Source organism: Oncorhynchus keta, chromosome 23 (genome assembly GCF_023373465.1).
Source record: "Oncorhynchus keta strain PuntledgeMale-10-30-2019 chromosome 23, Oket_V2, whole genome shotgun sequence".
In the NCBI taxonomy this organism is placed as follows: domain Eukaryota; kingdom Metazoa; phylum Chordata; class Actinopteri; order Salmoniformes; family Salmonidae; genus Oncorhynchus; species Oncorhynchus keta.
The window spans coordinates 31,249,965-31,269,536 of NC_068443.1; the positions used below are offsets into that span (position 1 = coordinate 31,249,965).

At 42.2% G+C, this 19,572-nt stretch overlaps 1 protein-coding gene across 1 annotated transcript; it reads right to left on the bottom strand.

Moving 5' to 3' along the window:
- Positions 1 to 309: 309 nt before the first annotated feature.
- Positions 310 to 13,582, bottom strand: LOC118402165 (presequence protease, mitochondrial-like). The gene is made up of 27 exons (XM_035800156.2): positions 13,266 to 13,582; positions 12,925 to 13,030; positions 12,560 to 12,666; positions 12,194 to 12,345; positions 11,952 to 12,066; positions 11,759 to 11,855; positions 11,465 to 11,625; positions 11,074 to 11,200; positions 10,679 to 10,767; positions 10,353 to 10,481; positions 10,090 to 10,203; positions 9,903 to 9,999; positions 9,184 to 9,318; positions 8,779 to 8,917; positions 8,575 to 8,691; positions 8,164 to 8,293; positions 6,189 to 6,309; positions 6,004 to 6,080; positions 5,645 to 5,810; positions 5,381 to 5,481; positions 5,154 to 5,274; positions 4,532 to 4,588; positions 4,136 to 4,248; positions 3,818 to 3,940; positions 2,783 to 2,928; positions 2,330 to 2,432; positions 310 to 2,140 (listed from the first exon to the last, which is right to left on the bottom strand). The coding sequence occupies exons 1-27, from the start codon at positions 13,310 to 13,312 to the stop codon at positions 2,047 to 2,049; spliced, it is 3,084 nt and encodes a 1,027-aa protein (XP_035656049.1). The 5' UTR covers positions 13,313 to 13,582; the 3' UTR covers positions 310 to 2,046.
- Positions 13,583 to 19,572: the final 5,990 nt, after the last annotated feature.

Sequence of the window (19,572 nt, forward strand, 5' to 3'; positions counted from 1 at the left end):
ACTCTCCATGTGGTCCGACATAATTAAGGCAGTTATTCAATTTACATTCATTACAGAATTCACAACACACTAAGTGTGTGCCCTCAGGCCCATATGCCACTACCACATATCTACCACACAAAATCCATGCGTACGTGTGTGTATAGTGCGTATGCTATTTTGAGTGTGTGTATGCATGTGTCTGTGTCTATGTTTGTGTTGCTTCACAGTCCCCGCTGTACCATAAGGTGTAGCTTTGCCAAGTGTGCAGAGCTGTCATCAAGTCAAAGGGTGGCTATGAAGAATCTCATATATAAAATATATTCCATGTGTTATTTAATAGTTTTAATGTCTTCATTATTATTCTACAATGCAGAAAATAGTAAATATAAAGAAAAACCATTGAATGAGTTGGTGTATCCAAACGTTTGATTGGTACTGTATATCATAAATGACACGTTGTCTTACAACAGAATTTAATGGTCATATTTTATACAAACACTGAACAAAAATATCAACGGAACACGCAACAATTTCAAACATTTGAATGACTTACAGTTTATAAGGAAATCAATCAAAATGAATAAATTAGGCCCTAATCTACGGATTTCACATGACTGGGAACACCGATATGCATCTGTTGGTCAAAGATACCTTAAAATAAATTTTAAAAAGTAGGGGCGTGGATCAGAATACCATTTGCCTCATGTAGCGCGACACGTCTCCTTCACATAGAGTTGATCAGGTTGTTGATTATGGCCTGAGGAATGTTGTCCCCCTCTTGAATGGCTGTGTGAAGTTGCTGGATATTGGCGGGAACTGTAACACACGCTGTCATACACGCCGATCCAGAGCATACCAAACAAGCTCAATGGGTGACATGTCTGGTGAGTATGCAGGCCATGGAAGAACTTGGAAAATTTCAGCTTCCAGGAATTGTGTACAGATCCTTGCGACATGGAGCCATGCATTATCATGCTGAAAATAGCCCTTGAAGGCGAGCATCGCCGAACTGCAGTCAGGTCAAGACCCTGTTGAGGATGACAAGCATGCAGATTGAGCTTCCCAGAGTTTCTTACAGTTTGTGCAGAAATACTTTGGTTTTGTAGTTTCATCAGCTGTCTGGGTGGCTGGTCTCAGACCATCCCGTAGGTGAAGAAGCCGGATGTGGAGGTCCTGGGCTGGTGTGGTTCCACGTGGTCGGCTCGGCTGTTGTGAGGCCGGTTGGACATACTGCCAAATTCTCAAAAATGACGTTGGAGGTGACTTATAGAAGAGAAATGTACATTCAATTCTCTGGCAACAGCTCTGGTGGACATTCCTGCAGTCAGAATGCCAATTGCATGCTCCCTCAAACAACACTTGAGACATCTGTGGAATTGTGTTGTGTGAAAAATCTACACATTTTAAAGTGGCCTTTTATTGTCCTCAGAACAAGGTGCACCTATGTAATTATCTGTTTAATCATGAATAATGCTGATTCTTGATATGCCACAGCTGTCAGGTGGATGGATTATCTTGGCAAAGGAGAAATGCTCTCTAAACAGGAAGTAAGCACTTTTTTTGAGAGAAATGTCTTTTTTTTTATGTGAATGGAAAATGTCTGTGATCTTTTATTTCTGCTCATGAAACCAACACATTAAATGTTGTGTTGTATATTTTTGTTCAGTATTCATTATATGTACCCTATGGAAATACAGTATTTCAATAGACCATTTTTGTACATACTTGCATACATTTAGAAACCAGAGGTGAGTCTATGTCTAGAAAGTACACCAATAAATTAAATGTATGTTGTCATAATTGTATATTATGAATATGGTATCGAGGTGAGGTTAGGCATCATGTTATCTATCGGAGCACCTGTTCTCTGTTGTGCTCATTCCATTTTTGCCCAAAAACCAAATAGACTTTCTGGTTAATTCAATACAATTCAAGTTATATTATTACCGGACACAGTCCAGTTATTCAGGACAATCAAGTAACATTGATGTTCACCATCTTATGACACAGTGCCTCTGAAGTCGCATAATTGTAAAATAGAAAGGTGGATAATTCTATGTCTGGTTATTTTACCACCCACGAGGGGTCTTTCTTGATGGTGTCATTCTCAGGGCCCAGAATAGCAACTCCACATGTCCTTTGTCCAATGCCAAGGTACCTGTGTTAAACAGAAATCCAAAATATTAAATGGCCATTCTCTGCATATAACATTGTATTCAGTCCAATAATATGGCTTACCTAGGGACAACTTCAAAAAAAAATACTAATTTATGGTAAACTGTAGTTGGAGCACTCAAAAAACAGGTTCATATCTATATTACAAATTCAACACTTGAAATGATATTACCTGCCAGCAACATCGACAATGTTCTTGTCTGTGACAGCAAAGAGTCTCTCTCTGTGGGCCTGTTTCAGCTCGTCTGTGATTCCACTCAGGAAGCGGCCCATACCTGCAACACGGTGGTGTGGTGTGTCAAGACATGGATTGACAGTCGGTCTATTTCATCTCTTTGTTTTGGTCCATTTATAACATATAAGTTAACAGGACATAAACGAACAGCATGTTAAATGTCAGGTAAAGAGGTTGAGAGCTGGGACAACTCCAGGAGAGCTAAGGAAGGGCCCATCTTTTGTCAGCTGTAGTATTTGTGGGATTTCTGTTCAGTATGGAAGGCTCTTTGTTAGTCCCAAATGGGACCTTATTCCCTACATAGTGCACTACTTTAAACCAGGGCCCATAGGGCTACTCATAGGTCTCTGTTCGAAAGTAGTGCTCTAAATAGGGAATATGGTGCTCTACCTTTATCGGAGGGGGCGACGGGGGAGTCCACGGCTGAGAACACGGACAGCTTGGCCTCATTGATGTCCTGCTGGGTAAACTGTCCTGATATGGCCCAGTCCACACCCTTACGGAACGCTGACAGAGTCTGCACCGTGTTGGGGTCTCTGAAATAAACACATGGACATGCAAATTAAATATGAGAATTTATCTAATGCAATAATGTACATTTTTTAAAATTAAATAACTCTCCTTAATGCACATTTTGATAGGTTCAGAATTCTAAACGTGAAATATGAAATGCAGAACGTTTACGTTCTGTCAGAACATGTTATTGTTAGACATCAGGTATCCTATGGAAAGGAGAAGGGCCACAGTCTGGTTTCAGTTGTTGGGTTGTAATTTGAAATACTTGCTAGATCAGAAGTGAATGGTTATCTGTAGGAGGAATGTATATGGTGGGGTCAATAAAGGTTGAATATGAGTCAGGGGCTTGGAATGTTACTGAGGAAGGGAAAGGCAATCACATGGTTGTGGTCACTGATAAGGGTGGATAGCTGTGGATTAGTGAGGAATGGGGGCTGACGTCAGGTCACATGAAGGGAGAAGGAACAGTTTATTACCCACGTCCCTTAACTTCCTGCCTAGCAATGAAGATGTAATGTTCAGAGAAAAGGAGAAGACTCCACTTAAAGTGGGGTATATATACATGCAAATGTGGGAACATGTCTTTGTCTGTTCAGCTCTCTGACCCATTGGGTGAATAAACTTGGTTTTAGCTTTTCCTAGTTGTCCGTTAGTTTTTACTCTGTTTATTTAGTACCTAACAATTTCACGACTCTTAAGATTTTTAAAAATGCACTGAAAATAGTTCCAATGTTTTGTGATTGCATGTATTATTTTCCATTTCCTGAAAGTTCCAGTTTTGGAGAATTTCTTTCGACAGTGACTCATATTTCGACAGTGAGTCATGTTTCCATCTGGTTAACAACTGTTAAAACCGGTTTGAGTACAATATAATCCTGTCTTATTGCAGTACATTAATACACTCCACACCTGTATGAATAGAAGGTGAATAGTCCTCCTCCCATCCTGGCCCCTCCACCGTAGGCCCCACCCTTTTCTCTGATCTCTCCATGCAGGTACTTAGACGTCATCATCCGGGCCAGGATATTCAGGCTGAGGGAGAGAGGGGGCAGAGCATGGGAAAGTTGTCCAGAAACCCCGGTTGAAGGATTCTGGATTTTGTGCATTTTCTAAAGTAACCAGAGTTTTGGAACCCTAGTAAATGTAAACATGGATCTGAGAGGGTATGGAAAGACATGGAACATGAACTACTAGGGCGATAGCTTAACACAGTATTAAGACAGTCACCTGGCACAGTCCTCATGGGTGAAGGGCACGGTGCGGATACACTCGCTGACAAAGTTGATTGGGAAGGGCATTGGGAAAAATGTCTTCATCTGGCAGGGCGTGAAGTTGGGCTCCTGTGTGGGGATGATCAAACACACTCACATTAGCTCAATGGTAGAATATGGAGGTCAGGGACCAATGATAGTAAGATCAAACTAATGTTCAGGGGCTGTATGGATCAAGCGTCTGAGAGTCGGAGTACTGATCAAGGATCAGGTCCCCTGTTGACCATGTAATCTTATTCATTGTGATCTAAAAAGGCAAGACTGATCCTAAATCAGTATGTATTCCTATTGAGATGCTCTATACAGTACATATGGCCCCGGGGCCTAGGTTAAAAGTGGAGGTGATACGCACAGCAACAAGTTTTCTGCTTGGGCCAGATCCAGGGGGTGCCAGTGGGTCAAGAGGTCTCTGTTAGGATCAAAAGAAAAGTGAATGAAAAATCCTGTCAACTCACAGTGAAATACAGGCTTCGTCCCAAATGCGACCCTATTCTCTACACAGCGCACTTCTTTTGACCAGATTCCTATGGGCTCTGATCAAAATGTCACATGGAATGATGCTGGAGAGACGAAGCAGGTACGGGGAGTAAAACATTTAATAAATAATGGACATGGAACGAGACAGGAACAGCGTTAGCAAACAGGTAACACAAACAAAAAACAATTACTGCAGAAGCGGGGAACAGAGCTGGGGAACTGACAAATATAGGGGAGGTAATAACAGCTGATGGAGTGAGTCCAATGTCGTTGCTGCTCGTGACGAGGGAAGGCAGGTGTGCGTAATGGATGATAGGAGTGCGGGATGCAGGGCAGGTTGGCGCCCTCAAGCACCAGGGGGGGGGGGGGCAGACGTGACACAAAAATAGCACACTATGTAGGGAATAGGGTGCTACTTGGGACAAACCCACAGTACTCATTTCAATTGGTTATAGTGCAGTCTCAGTACAGTACAAGATAGTGTAACAAACTCATACCTCAGTGATATTGGAATGGACTGGTTTGCGATCCTTCTTATTGGAAGAAACGTTACACATTAAGTTATCCAACTGTCCAGCGGCATTAGACATCTTCTGTGGCGTTGCGTTAACTGCACATCTGTCCAAAGAAGTTGTAAAACACTTTACGTAAAGTCAACATAGAGAAATCATAGTAATATCTTAACCTTTGAGAAGTAACTGTCACGTGTAAAGACTTTACCCACCTCATGTTCAGTGGGTTGAGAATGTGTCTCTTGATTCTAGGAAGTGTCCGTAGAACTTGGGTGAGGTCTGGCATCTCTGCGACCCTCTTCATAAACTTGACCTGGTATTCAAGATACACAAGATACCTGAGATTTCTTTCATTTGAGGGTACAGAAGTGCATTATATTCTCATTCAGAGGGTACAATACCAGTGTCCTTAGTCATTAGAGCTTTTTCTTCGCTTGTAGACCCTCAGGTTACATGGTCTGCCTCCCCCCTCTCACCTGCTCCATCCCTCCGAAGGTCTCCTGTAGTTCTCCTGTTGGGGTAAGGTTGCGAGCTGCCCGTGTCATGGCATACATGTGACCAGAATTAGATATCCCATTGGCCAGTTCCTGAGCCGACATCATGACCAGAACACGCAGACGCTCCTCGTCATCAAAGTGCGGGCTGTGGGTCAAAGTTCAAGGGCCAGAGCAGAGGGACAAGGGCTCAAATAATATCAAATGACTTATTAGAAAACAATGGACATGTGGATCATTAGTGATAGATGGATTATTTAAAGTTTGATAATTATCTGATAAGAACAAAAAAACATGTATTACTGTTCCATTGTATTATTCTAATGGACATGTGAACCTACCTGTTGAATATGTCACTCCACAGGTGAAACATATCAGGAAGATTCCTCTCCAGGCAGGAAGATGAAAGGAGGACTCCCTGTGAATCAGAGGTGATTGAGAATGCTCGGTCTTGTAGCTAATTGCATTGCGTACTTGTGTAGGGTATAAACTAGGCTTTATGGTGACTGACTGGCTGGGGACTGACCTGTTCATACATATCCATGTTCGAGTAGTCAGGGTTGACTAATGTGGAGATGGACATGCCTCCTGTTTTCAGCTCCATCTGCTGGTCCTGCTGCCTGTAGTCCAGCCCTCCACAGCCCATCCTGAAATAACACACCGTCTCAATTATCATACGTCTCATTTTACAGCCACACGGGACCAACACACACTCCTTATCATATTCACCTTACATCCCATCAAGAAAGAACACACACTCCCATGACCTTCTCACAAATGCTACTGACCTAACAGCCAACACAGCACACCATCTCACAATCACCTCAGTAACCCAGACGCACAATGTGAGACACACAATCTCAAGACAAAAGCTCAATAGTCGGTATCACAATTGCAACTACCTCCATTACCTTCAACTAGAGGTAGACCGATTAATTAGGGCCGATTTCAAGTTGTTTTCATAACAAATCGGTAATCAGCCTTTTTTGGACGCCGACTACATTGCAATCCATGAGGAAACTGCGTGGCAGGCTGACCACCTGTTACGCGGGTGCAGCATCAAAATGACCTTGTGGTTGCAAGAAGCCAAGGTAAGTTGCTAACTCGCATTAAACTCATCTTATAAAAAAACAATCAATCTTCACATAATCACTAGTTAACAGCACATGGTTGATGATATTACTAGGTTAACTAGCTTGTCCTGTGTTGCACATAATCAATGCGGTGCCTGTTAATTTATCTTCGAATCACAGCCTACTTCAACTTTACCAAACGGGGGGTGACTTAATAAAAGCGCATTCGCGAAAAAGCACATTCGTTGCACAAATGTACCCAACCATAAACATCAATGCCTTTCTTAAAATTAATACACAGAAGTACATATTTTTAAACCTGCATATTTAGTTCAAATAAATGCATGTTAGCAGGCAATATTAACTAGGGAAATTGTGTCACTTCTCTTACATTCAGTGCAAGCAGAGTCAGGGTATATGCAACAAGTTTGGGCAGCCTGGCTCGTTACGAACTGTGTTTCTTCCTAACAAAGACCAGAATTTTACATAATTATGACATAACATTGAAGGTTGTACAATGTAACAACAATATTTAGACTTATGGATGCCACCAGTTTGATGAAATACGGAATGGTTCCGTATTTCACTGAAAGAATAAACGTTTTGTTTTCAAAATGATAGTTTCCGGATTTGACCATATTAATGCCCAAAGGCTCATATTTCGGTGTGTTTATTATAATTAAGTCTATGATTTGCTATTTGATAGAGCAGTCTGACTGAGCGGTGGTAGGCAGCAGCAGGCTCGTAAGCATTCATTCAAACAGCACTTTACTGCGTTTGCGAGCAGCTCTTAGATATGCTTGAAGCACAGTGCTGTTTATGACTTCAAGCCTATCAACTCCCGAGATTAGGCTGGCAATACTAAAGTACCTATAAGAACATCCAATAGTCAAAGGGATATGAAATACAAATGGTATACAGAGAAATAGTCGACGCGTCATAATTCCTATAACTACAACCTAAAACTTCTTACCTGGGAATATTGAAGACTCGTGTTAAAAGGAACCACCAGCTTTCATATGTTCTCATGTTCTGAGCAAAGAACTTAAAAGTTCGCTTTTTTTACATGGCACATATTGCACTTTTACTTTCTTCTCCAACACTGTGTTTTTGCATTATTTAAACCAAATTGAACATTTCATTATTTATTTAAGACTAAATAGATTTTATTTACGTATTATATTAAGTCAAAATAAAAGGGTTAATTGTTAATTCAGTATTGTTGTAATTGTCATTATTGCAAATATATATACAATTTATCCGATTAATCGGTATCGGCTTTTTTTGGTACACCAATAATCAGTATTGGCGTTGAAAAATCATAATCGGTTGACCTCTACCTTCAACACATGTATATGAAACCACACAAGCTAAAGCTTCTGGACAATACACAAATGACCTTTCATATCAGATTGGTTCCGGACTCACTTGGTGATGACACTGCAGAAGAGGGGCACGTATAGTTTGAGGTCCTCAGGGAGGCTGTTGAGACTACACATAGCTCTGAAGTAGACCATGCCATTGGTGGGCTGCTCACAGTACTGTACTGGCACTCCTCCTAGTGGGGTGAAGAGAGTAGAACAGGACAAATGTCAAAGGTAGGCAAAACCATGAGACAAATGACCTGAGTGTCCTAATGTTGAACTTCAAGGACTGATTCTCCAGGGAGCTACAGAGTTTATACATCAACACGTATCCATAGTACCGTGCATGTTGTTTTAAATGAGGGGTTTAGTCTATCAAAACAGACAGACTGGGTGGACTAGAGTGTAATCTCAGAACCCAGAGTAACTAGAGTGTAGCGTCAGCATGTATTCATTAATACAGTAAGTACTGTACCTGCAGTGCCCATCTCCACATGTGTGACTGCTATCGTTGGCTCAATATCAGATACGTTCAGGGCAGGGAGACATGAAGCATCCTGGGTCTGGCTCTGAATCGATAGCAGCTCAAGACCTGAATTGAAAACAACACAAAATAAAAAATGTTTTCATAATCAAGTCAACGAGTCTCTCTATTCTCCTTTATAGACGTAGAACTGACCTTTCTCATAGATGTCTTTCTTGTCACTCTCACACAGAGCCTGTATCTTCTTCTGGAGTTTCTCCTCCTCTGCTTTGACCTGTTTCTCCAGGTACGCCTCATCAGGACTCATAGACAGAGTCAGTCTGTGAGTATTATCCTGCACAGGCACAAACATGACACTCATGACCACAACACTAAATAATGTAAATGACATTATTACACTTATGATGTCATGTTCTGCTTTCAACAACACCATGGTCTATGACCCCTGCACGATGACTTCTCAACTTCCTTGATTAGACTGCTGAATCTCCTTTATTGATTTATTTTGTTGAATTTCCTGTTACATACGTCATTCAGATTTAGATGCTGTCTATACTGAAATTTAAAACTCAACTTATTTTCTCCTGTCTGGTTACTCACCTTGAAGTAGTGCACGACTTTCTCCTGGAGGAAGTGAGGGTTGTCCTTCAAGGCCTGTCTGAACTGGGTCACACTGTCACAGATCTTCAGCAGCTGAACCGGGTCTCCATCATGGTTCCAACAGGAAGCTATGTACTGTTAGGAGAGAGACAACATACAGGGTGAAACATGGTTACACTGTACATAAGAGCTGCCCAGGTGTGTGTGTGTGTGTGTGTGTGTGTGTGTGTGTGTGTGTGTGTGTGTGTGTGTTTGTTTGTTTGTTTGTTTGTTTGTGTCCATCGTGGTTCCAGCAGGAAGTTATGTACGGCAGAGACAAGTAAGCATGAGTTGACCCACACAAAACACCAACATAGTTAGAGAGGTGCTGACTAACGGAATACTAAGCTTACCAGAGGTCATACTGTATACAGGAGTAATTTCGGAACAGTTAACTCGTTATTGATGAAAATACCCTAAAATTAAAAGGTGACAGTCTGCACTTTAACCTCATAGTCATTGTAATATTTCAAATCCAAAGTGCTGGAGAACAGAACCAAAACAACAAATAATGTGTCACTGTCCAAATACTTTAGGAGCTCACTGTACTATGTCATTCCCTGCACATTTAATCTCTGTTTAGGGTGAACGTGTGTGTGTTTAGGGACTTGACAAGGACTTGTTCATGGTTAAAGCACAGGGGAGGCACTAGTCATGCTGTCGCCCTGTACTGTACTCACCGAGGCCAGAGACAGGCCGAAGCTGGTAGACTGATGTTTCATCTGGATCTCAATCTTATGAAGCAGGGCCTCTATCCTCTCCTCCTCAAATCCATTACTGGACCGTTAGAAGGGAAGTACAGTTAGATGAAACGGCATTATTGTGATGACAAAAGTTACAAGTAACATTAGCAGCAAGTGCACTTACGCAATGATCTCATCAAAGGTTTGGATGATGATTTGCTTGACTTTCTCGGTATCTTCTTCGGCCATTCCTTGTAAGCCAATACTGAACGATGCCTCTTTGGTGCTCCCATCATATCTGAAAAATATACACCGGTAAATGAAGTATATACTGTTCCACTTAAAAAGGCAAACACTTTAAAGAACATTTCTTACATTGCTCCCCAGCATACTATGACAACGTTGTTCCCGTGTAATAAGTTCGCAACGACTCCCACTTGAACCTACCCTACGACAGAAGAAAAGTCTGTTCCTATCTTGGGTTCTATAAGGGCCTTGTAGAAGGGAGCGTTAGGTCCAGAAATCATCAGAGAGGACATCAGACTCAGGGTGAAGCCCTCAAATGTATCTGTGATACTGCAGAGAGAAGAACACATGAGTGACACCACTACATTATCACTTACTGATTTCAAGTTAAATGACCAAATGCATATGGAAATCACAGTATGCACCAATTGAGGTTACAGTCCCTTTAAAACTGACCAATGTATACTATCCCAGACAACATTTTAGAGAAACAGCTGTTAGTGTTGTAGTAGATCAGCATTACATACTCTCCAAGCAGGTAGCTCATACACAGTGTGTTCTGTTTGGCTGCATCAGGCGCCATAACATCGGGACTGCAGGTCACATGGTCCTCTCTCTGTGGACAAATCAATTAGAATTACAGGAATTATAAAAGCTTTATTGTCCACACAATGTGGAAATTTACATTTGGCTTCACACGTAAAAAAAGACATCAAAACATTATCAAACAGCACCTTATCATCAAGATCATTCAAATAAGCAATTACAGTGAAATGGATTCAAACTTCCAAACCATAGACCTTGCCAAGGTTGCTCAAGTTGAGAGAACAGATTTGGAAAATCTAAGAGCTGATAATGAATTAACTAATATCTGATAGCTGGTACTGACTGAGCTACAATGATACTAAATGGGAAGACTCACAGGCCTGTCCCAGTGGACTTGGTTAGGGACAGCAGTGTCAGGCTCAGTGCGTTCAAACTTGGACAGAGCATCCTCATGGATCTGTTTCAGGTGCTGCTCTAAGGGCAGGTCCCCGTAGGTGAAGAACCTGAAGAGCAGAAAAAGGAAACCCTGTTACTGCCAAGGCCCAACAGAGTTGTGTGACAAGACACAGTGCGACTGTACCGAGTATTTAATATTGGGGTGTGTGACAGTGTGTTGTGACAGTGTGTTGTGACAGTGTGTTGTGCCGTGCATTTCTAAGTGCTAATATGTGACAGTGTACTGAACAGGTCATGGTGTATCACAATGTACTTTACAGTGTGTTGCTAGTATGGAGCAGTAGCTAGTGTGGCAGCATGTTAGACTGTACCTTGCGTTGCTGGGGTGGTAGTGTGTGGCGTGAAAGTGCTTGAGTTGCTCCCAGGAGAGGTCAGGGATGGCCAGAGGTTCCCCTCCAGACACCACACCATATGTGTGGTCAGGATACAGCTTGTTCTGGAGGTGCTGGGCATACACTTGCTCATTGTCTGACTGAAATCACATACAGAGAGGCAATGTAAGACTCCAATATGACATCCATTTGTCCATCTCCTGAGCAAATGATTCTGTAATTAACATTAGCCTAATTCTCTAGCTATTAATAATTTGGAAAGAAACAACTCACAAAAGCACCCTTCATTTCATTGAAGACAACTCCTTTGAAGACCAAAGGGGAACTAGGATCTGTAGGGTTTTCATTCTCCAGTCTCCATCCCTCCTGCCTTTAATGAAACCCATTGAGGACAAGGGTGTGAATGGCAGACTTCTGATGTCACCGATTATGATTAAAGAGGCATCTATTTAAACATCACACTTACCGAAAATCTAGTTCCCCCAGACAAGGGAAAAACACTGCATCCAGATACACGGAGAGGAGATTCTGGAAGTCTTTCCCGTTTTGTGTGGAGAATGGATACATGGTGAAATCACTGGCTGTGAATGAAAAATATATATTTTAGACACCATTCTCACACACACACACACACACACACACACACACACACACACACACACACACACACACACACACACACACACACACACACACACACACACACACCTGTGAATGCATTCATGAAGGTGGAAAGTGATCTGTTGAGCATCTTGAAGAAGGGGTCTCTGCAGGGGTACTTCTCTGAGCCACACAACACTGTGTGTTCCAGGATGTGTGGGACCCCTGTGTTGTCCATCGGGGTCGTCCTGAGCTGAACACTGCAAAGGTGTTAGGACAAGAGAAGGAAACACTGTCATTACAAAAAGCATTGTCTTAAAATAAGTATTTTGTTATTAAACTAAACATTTAATTTGATCTAATCTTTTCCACCAGCCCGCTCTCTCTCTGTCACGGTAGCAATTGAGCCTGGGGACAAGGTTACATTCGACCTAATCCAAATAAAGCACAATCCCACAAATGTGGGATTATTACCTAAAGAGATTGTTTTTGTCATCTCTAGCTGCGTGTAGATACTGGGCGCCTGTGTTGTCATGGGTCAGTTTGACAGCAGTAAGGAACAGGTCAGGAACATCAACCACCTGCAGGAATACAGGAAGATAATTCACATGTTTTCTTTACCTTGCGCTAACCCTTGACTAAAACTGTATGTGAAGATGATCAGAATCGGGGTAATCTTTTTGTTGTGGATTGGTGTTTTTCCATCCTTGGGTCCCAAAGGGATGCACATTTTTGTTTTTGCATTTGATTAGTGGAATCTGGTGTTTTAGTGCTAGGGCAAATCAGGACCATGACTGAGATAAACAGTTGTGAATAATGTGATGACTTGATCATTTCACCTCCTTGACTGTGAAGCCATGGATCTTCTGTCCTGCCTGGTACTGCAATGCCCTCTCTGTTGCTGGGGTGCTCCTGAACCTCCATGATGGATTATGCCCCTGGAAACTGGATTTGCCAAGAGAGAGACCATTGCTGGCTTGCATCAGCTGTTGCATCACGTTATACATTGTGTCTTTCTAGACAGCAGACCACAGAGCAAGAATACAGCTGTACATATGCACCTACGTGTAAGGAAAGCATCGATATACTTGACACCACTGAAGGAAAGGTGTTTGAATATAACGTTACAGTATATAACTGGCTAGCTGACAGGCTAGCTAGCTAACGTTACATTACTCACCTTAAAGATCGAAGTTTCTGGAGAACTGTTTTACTTTGCCTAAACATTATTTCCTTAATTTAGCGACAATAAATATAATGGGTATTTATCCGTACACATGCATATCAGAATACTACGCTCGGAACAGCTCTACTATTAAAAAATAATAATCACGTTTTGGTTAGTTACACATCCATGTCCTCTCATGCCGACAATACTGTTGTAGCTAGTTGACACACGGAAATTGAAGTGGACAATGTCAACGTTGCGTCAACTGCGCAATGACAAACTAATACATGTGTTGACCCAAGTCACTCATTGATATTAGTATGCGTGGGTTCAGGTTGTTGATAGATCTACATAAATTGCGGCTTGCTATTTAGAGTTGATGGCCTAGACTTTCAGTGTTGTACAACTTACCTTTCTATTGGCTAAGTAGGTAAGAACATCCGATATGATTGGGTAAACGTGGTATGACGACAGTTACAACGCTATGACGTCCGGAAATGTTCGGGCAACACCAAATATTTATAACTAACCCTGGCAACACGTGGTTCGGGACGTAGCTAGCGTGCAGCGAGTAGTGCGGACGAAGTGGAGAACATGTTTGGGTGTTAATTCTGATGATATGGAGCGAGAGGATGAGGGTCAAGGACCGGAATGGTCTGTAATAGAAAGACATACAGCACCCGGCAAAAGTTAGGACAAACCTACTCATTCCAGGGGTTTTCATTATTTTCTACATTGTAGAATAATAGTGAAGACATCGAAACTATGAAATAACACATATGGAATCATGTAGTAACCAAGAAAGTGTAACCAAAATATATTTTATATTTGAGATTCTTTAAAGTAGCCACCCTTTGCCTTGATGACAGCTTTGCACAGTCTTGGCATTCTCTCAACCACTTTAATGAGGGAGTCACCTGGAATGCATTTCAATTAACAGGTGTGCCTTGTTAAAAGTTCATTTGTGGAATTTATTTCCTTCTTAATATGTTTGAGCTAATAAGTTGTGTTGTGACAAGGTAGGGGTGGTATACAGAAGATAGCCCTATTTGGTAAAAGACCAAGTCCGTATTATGGCAAGAACAGCTCAAATAAGGAAAGAGAAACAACAGTCCATCATTACTTTAAGACATGAAGGTCAGTCAATCTGGAAAATATCATGAACTTTGAAAGTTTCTTCAAATGCAGTTGCAAAAACCTTCAAGTGATATGATGAAACTGGCTCTCATGAGGACCACCACAGGAAATGAAGACCCAGAGTTACCTCTGCTGCAGAGAATACGTTCATTAGAGTTACCAGCCTCAGAAATTGTTGCCCAAATAAATGCTTCACAGAGTTCAAGTAACAGACACATCTCAACATCAACTGTACAGAGGTGACTGCGTGAATCAAGCCTTCATGGTCGAATTGCTGCAATGAAACAACTACTAAAGGACACAAATAGGAAGAAGAGACTTGCTTGGGCCAAGAAACACAAGCAATGGACATTAGACCAATGGAAATCTGTCCTTTGCTCTGACGAGTCCAAATTTGAGATTTTTGGTTCCAACCTCTGTGTATTTGTGAGATACAAAGTAGGTGAATGGATGATCTCCGCATGTGTGGTTCCCACTGTGAAGCATGGAGGAGGAGGTGTTCGGTGATTCTGCAGCAATACGCCATCCCATCTGGTTTGCGCTTAGTGGGACGATCATTTGTTTTTCAACAGGACAATGACCTCCAGGCTGTGTAAGGGCTATTTGACCAATAAGGAGAGTGATGGAGTGCTGCATCAGATGACCTGGCCTCCACAATCACCCGACCTCAACCCTATTGAGATGGTTTGGGATGAGTTAGACCGCAGAGTGAAGGAAAGGCAGCCAAGAAGTGCGATATAGAATCAGTCATATTGTATCGTATGCAGAGGCTGTAAGACACATTAGTAGAACTACAGTGCGGACTGATTGAGCTTACATGGATGTTCCTGTATTAAGTGGACACACTGTCGGAGCTGTGCTTCTGCTGGTCCTGGCGCGGTTTTGAGGCCTGTTCATAAATCTTGTGCTCATGAATGACATGCTGAACAATCCTATGGTTTGAGTGTTTCAGTATGATATATATGATATAGATAATGTTTAATGGGGTAGGGGGCTTGGGCAGGGGCGGGGGGGTATAAGTTAGTAGGGGTTTGTTTAGTACAGAATTGGGCAGATCATAATTGATCGTGCATTCCAGCACAGTAGGTGGTGTCATGCACTTTAAATATTTGGACCGCCATCATATCAAAGAAGAAGAAGGGTAACATGTGGACCAAGATGGCATTGTTCAGAAGCGGGAGTGTTTGAATTCATGTTCCTTTAAATTGAGGAGTTTGTGATATTGCTGGTGAATTTGATGACTGTTCTTCTTTCAACCGTTTTAATTTGTTGCACCAAAAGGTGATTAAGACGAGATGTCATAGTTTTAATGGGCACAAAAGATAACATTTGTGCGACTCACAAACACCTTCCCGCGAGCACAGAAATAAATGTAAAGTATTCAAAACATAACACGTCCATAGTCAATACTTAGACTGCATTTTTATTTTTCACTATTACATTTGTGCACACTTTCCAGTTATGTTCCCAGCAGAGAAAGTATCTAGCTAGAGATAAACAATCTCTTTCCAGTTCATAGTCTGGCTGTAAGTTGCTTGGTCTACCAGCAGATGGTGGTAGAGGGTCATGTCTTCCAATTCTGGACGTTTGAGTCAAAATGTTGCAATTTTGGTCAGTTTCCATATGATTACTTTAGCAGAGATCTGTAGCCTAACGTTAAAGTGTGATTAAGCTTCAAGTACTTGTCACAAACTAGGTTATTAGTCCACACACTACAAATATCGCTTGTACTGATATACCCGGTCAACTGTATTGACGAGGGTCTGAATGTAAATGTAATGCAATTTATATGATTGATGCACTCAGGGTCATCATGTGCATTTCCAATGACAACAAACTGAAGTTATTCCACCATATCAGCATGAGGAGACCTTGAGCTAGAGGTCAGCATGAGGAGACCTTGAGCTGGAGGTCAGCATGAGGAGACCTTGAGCTGGAGGTCAGCTTGATGAGACCTTGAGCTGGAGGTCAGCATGAGGAGACCTTGAGCTAGAGGTCAGCTTGATGAGACCTTGAGCTGGAGGTCAGCATGAGGAGATCTTGAGCTGGAGGTCAGCTTGATGAGACCTTGAGCTGGAGGTCAGCATGAGGAGACCTTGAGCTGGAGGTCAGCATGAGGAGACCTTGAGCTGGAGGTCAGCATGAGGAGACCTTGAGCTGGAGGCATGAAACCGGATTCTGATATTGTCTCCTGTGAGCTATTGCTGTTTTGATGTGCCATGTCCAGCCCCCAGGTACCATCAAGTAGCCAATGTAATTGAGCAGAATCAAACATTTTAGATTGACCAAGTATGCACTCACTTTCACACATCTCTCTCTCTCGCTCTCCTGATGGGTTTGGTGTGAAATATTAGAGTTGATCTCAGTGGGACAATTATCAGGACAGATATCCTCCCCCAGCCACTCAACACATATAGACCTCAGATGGATTCTCTCTCTGACGAATGGCCCCGGGTCCTGCTCTCTTTTATTCAGACACAGTAAAAACCATGCTGTGGCACTATATAAAAAATCTGCCATATTGTAAGAGCACAATGAACAGCACTTGTGAGATTGAGGTTAATTGGAGAGAGCCAAGAGGTCGATAACATGCAAAGTCACTATATTCTGAGTCAGGTAGACCAGCTAGAGTGTAATATCTTGCTTTTTCAAATCCCTCTGTGGCCCAGTTGGAATTGTTTCATTCAAATGTAAAACTGTCCTGTATATCTCAAGTAGGCTATTCACAGCAGCCTCAATTGTGAGAAAAATATATAAATAAATGTATAACTAATCAGAGCCAAATGTTCAAGTTCGATACCATTAGCTTCTGTATCGCTCCAGCTTCCCCCATTGCTTTTATTAACTAAGCTGTGCTTCACTCTAGTGGACAATTCTCCTTAGACTGGACCCCACGGACATTCTCATTCTGCTGTTTGAACAGTTCCCCAAAGATGAATTCAGTGAGTGAGAAGCTCTCACTCAGATCCAGTTTGCTTTGCATGGGCTGCTTTAGCCCAATAATGGACTAAAGGAGCCTAACATTACTCCTTATAGTCCAAGGACCTTACATGTCTAGTTCTGTTTAAAGGCGAGTAGGCTCTGGAAGCAAAACATTTGCGGTATGGTTCTGGAAACATAAATCCCTCTACTTTCATATCATGTCAAAATAATTGCCCAAATACAAAAATCACACTTACTATATGTACTCTGTTTTAACCGGTTTTAACACAGTTGCAGCCGATTGTATTTTTCAGTGACAACTTGTTTGTGGCGTCCATCTTCCGTTTAACACAATACCCCATAATAACAAAGAGAAAACAGGTTTTTAGAAATGTTTTCAAATGCATTAAAAAAAAACAGAAATACCTTATTTACATACAGTAGGGAGAACAAGTATTTGATACACTGCCGATTTTTCAGGTTTTCCTACTTACAAAGCACGTAGAGGTCTGTCATTTTTTTAAATGTTTAAGTAATTCATTTGCATTTTATTGCATGACATAAGTATTTGATACATCAGAAAAGCAGAACCTAATATTTGGTACAGAGACCTTTGTTTGCAATTGACCAGGTTTGCACACACTGCAGCAGGGACTTTGGCATACTCCTCAATACAGACCTTCTCCAAATCCTTCAGGTTTCGGGGCTGTCGCTGGGCGATACAGACTTTCAGCTCCCTCCAAAGAATTTTTATTGGGTTCAGGTCTGGAGACTGGCTAGGCCACTCCAGGACCTTGAGATGCTTCTTATGGAGCCACTCCTTAGTTGCCCTGGCTGTGTGTTTCGGGTCGTTGTCATGCTGGAAGACCCAGCCACGACCCATATTCAATGCTCTTACAGGTAATGAGTTGAGAACAGGAGGGCTTCTTAAAGAAAAATTAACAGGTCTGTGAGAGCCGGAATTCTTACTGGTTGGTAGGTGATCAAATACTTATGTCATGCAATAAAATGCAAATGAATTACTGAAAACTCATACAATGTGATTTTCTGGATTTTAATTTTAGATTCTGTCTCTCACAGTTGAAGTGTACCTATGATAAAAATGACCGACCTCTACATGCTTTGTAAGTAGGAAAACCTGCAAAATCGGCAGTGTATCAAATACTTGTTCTCCCCACTGTAAGTATTCAGACCCTTTGCTATGAGACATGAAATTGAGCTCAGCTGCATCCTGTTTCCATTGATCATGCTTGATATGTTTCTACAACTTGATTGGAGTACACCTGTGGTAAATACAATTAATTGGACATGATTTGGAAAGGCCTACACCTGTCTATATAAGGTCCCACAGTTGACAGTGCATGTCAGAGCAAAGACCAAGCCATGAGGTTGAAGGAATTGTCAGTAGACCCCCGAGACAGGATTGTGTCAAGGCACAAACCTGGGGAAGGGTACCAAAAAATGTTTGCAGCATTGAAGGTCCCCAAGAACATATTGGCCACCATTATTCTAAAATGGAAGGTGTTTGGAACCACCAAAACTGTTCCTAGAGCTGGCCGCCCGGCCAACCTGAGCAATTAGGGTAGAAGGGCATTGGTCAGGGAAGTGACAAACAACCTGATGGTGACTCCGACAGAGCGCCAGAGTTCCTCTGTGGAGATGGGAGAACCTTCCAGAAGGACAACAATCTCCGCCTCACTCCACCAATCAGGCCTTTGGGGTAGAGTGGCCAGACGGAAGCCACTCCTCAGTAAAAGGCACATGACATCCCGCTTGGAGTTTTCCTAAAGGAACCTAAAGAACTCTCAGACCATAAGAAACAAGATTCTCTGGTCTGATGAAACCAAGATATTGAACTCTTGGCCTGAATGCCAAGCGTCACACCTGGAGGAAACCTGGCACTATCCCTACGGTGAAGCATGTTGGTGGCAGCATCATGCTGTGGGGATGTTTTTCAGCGACAGGCACTGGGAGACTAGTCAGGATCGAGGAAAAGATGAACAAAGCAAAGTACAGAGAGATCTGTACTTTGGTTCACTTTCCAACAATCCTAAGCACACAGCCAAGACAACACAGGAGTGGCTTCGGGACAAGTCTCTGAATGTCCTGGAGTGGCCCAGCCAGAGCCCGGACTTGAACTCGATTGAACATCTCTGGAGGGACCTGAAAATAGCTGTGCAGCGATGCTTCCCATACAACCTGACAGAGCTTGAGAGGATCTGCAAGGAATGGGAGAAACTTCCCAAATACAGGTGTGCCA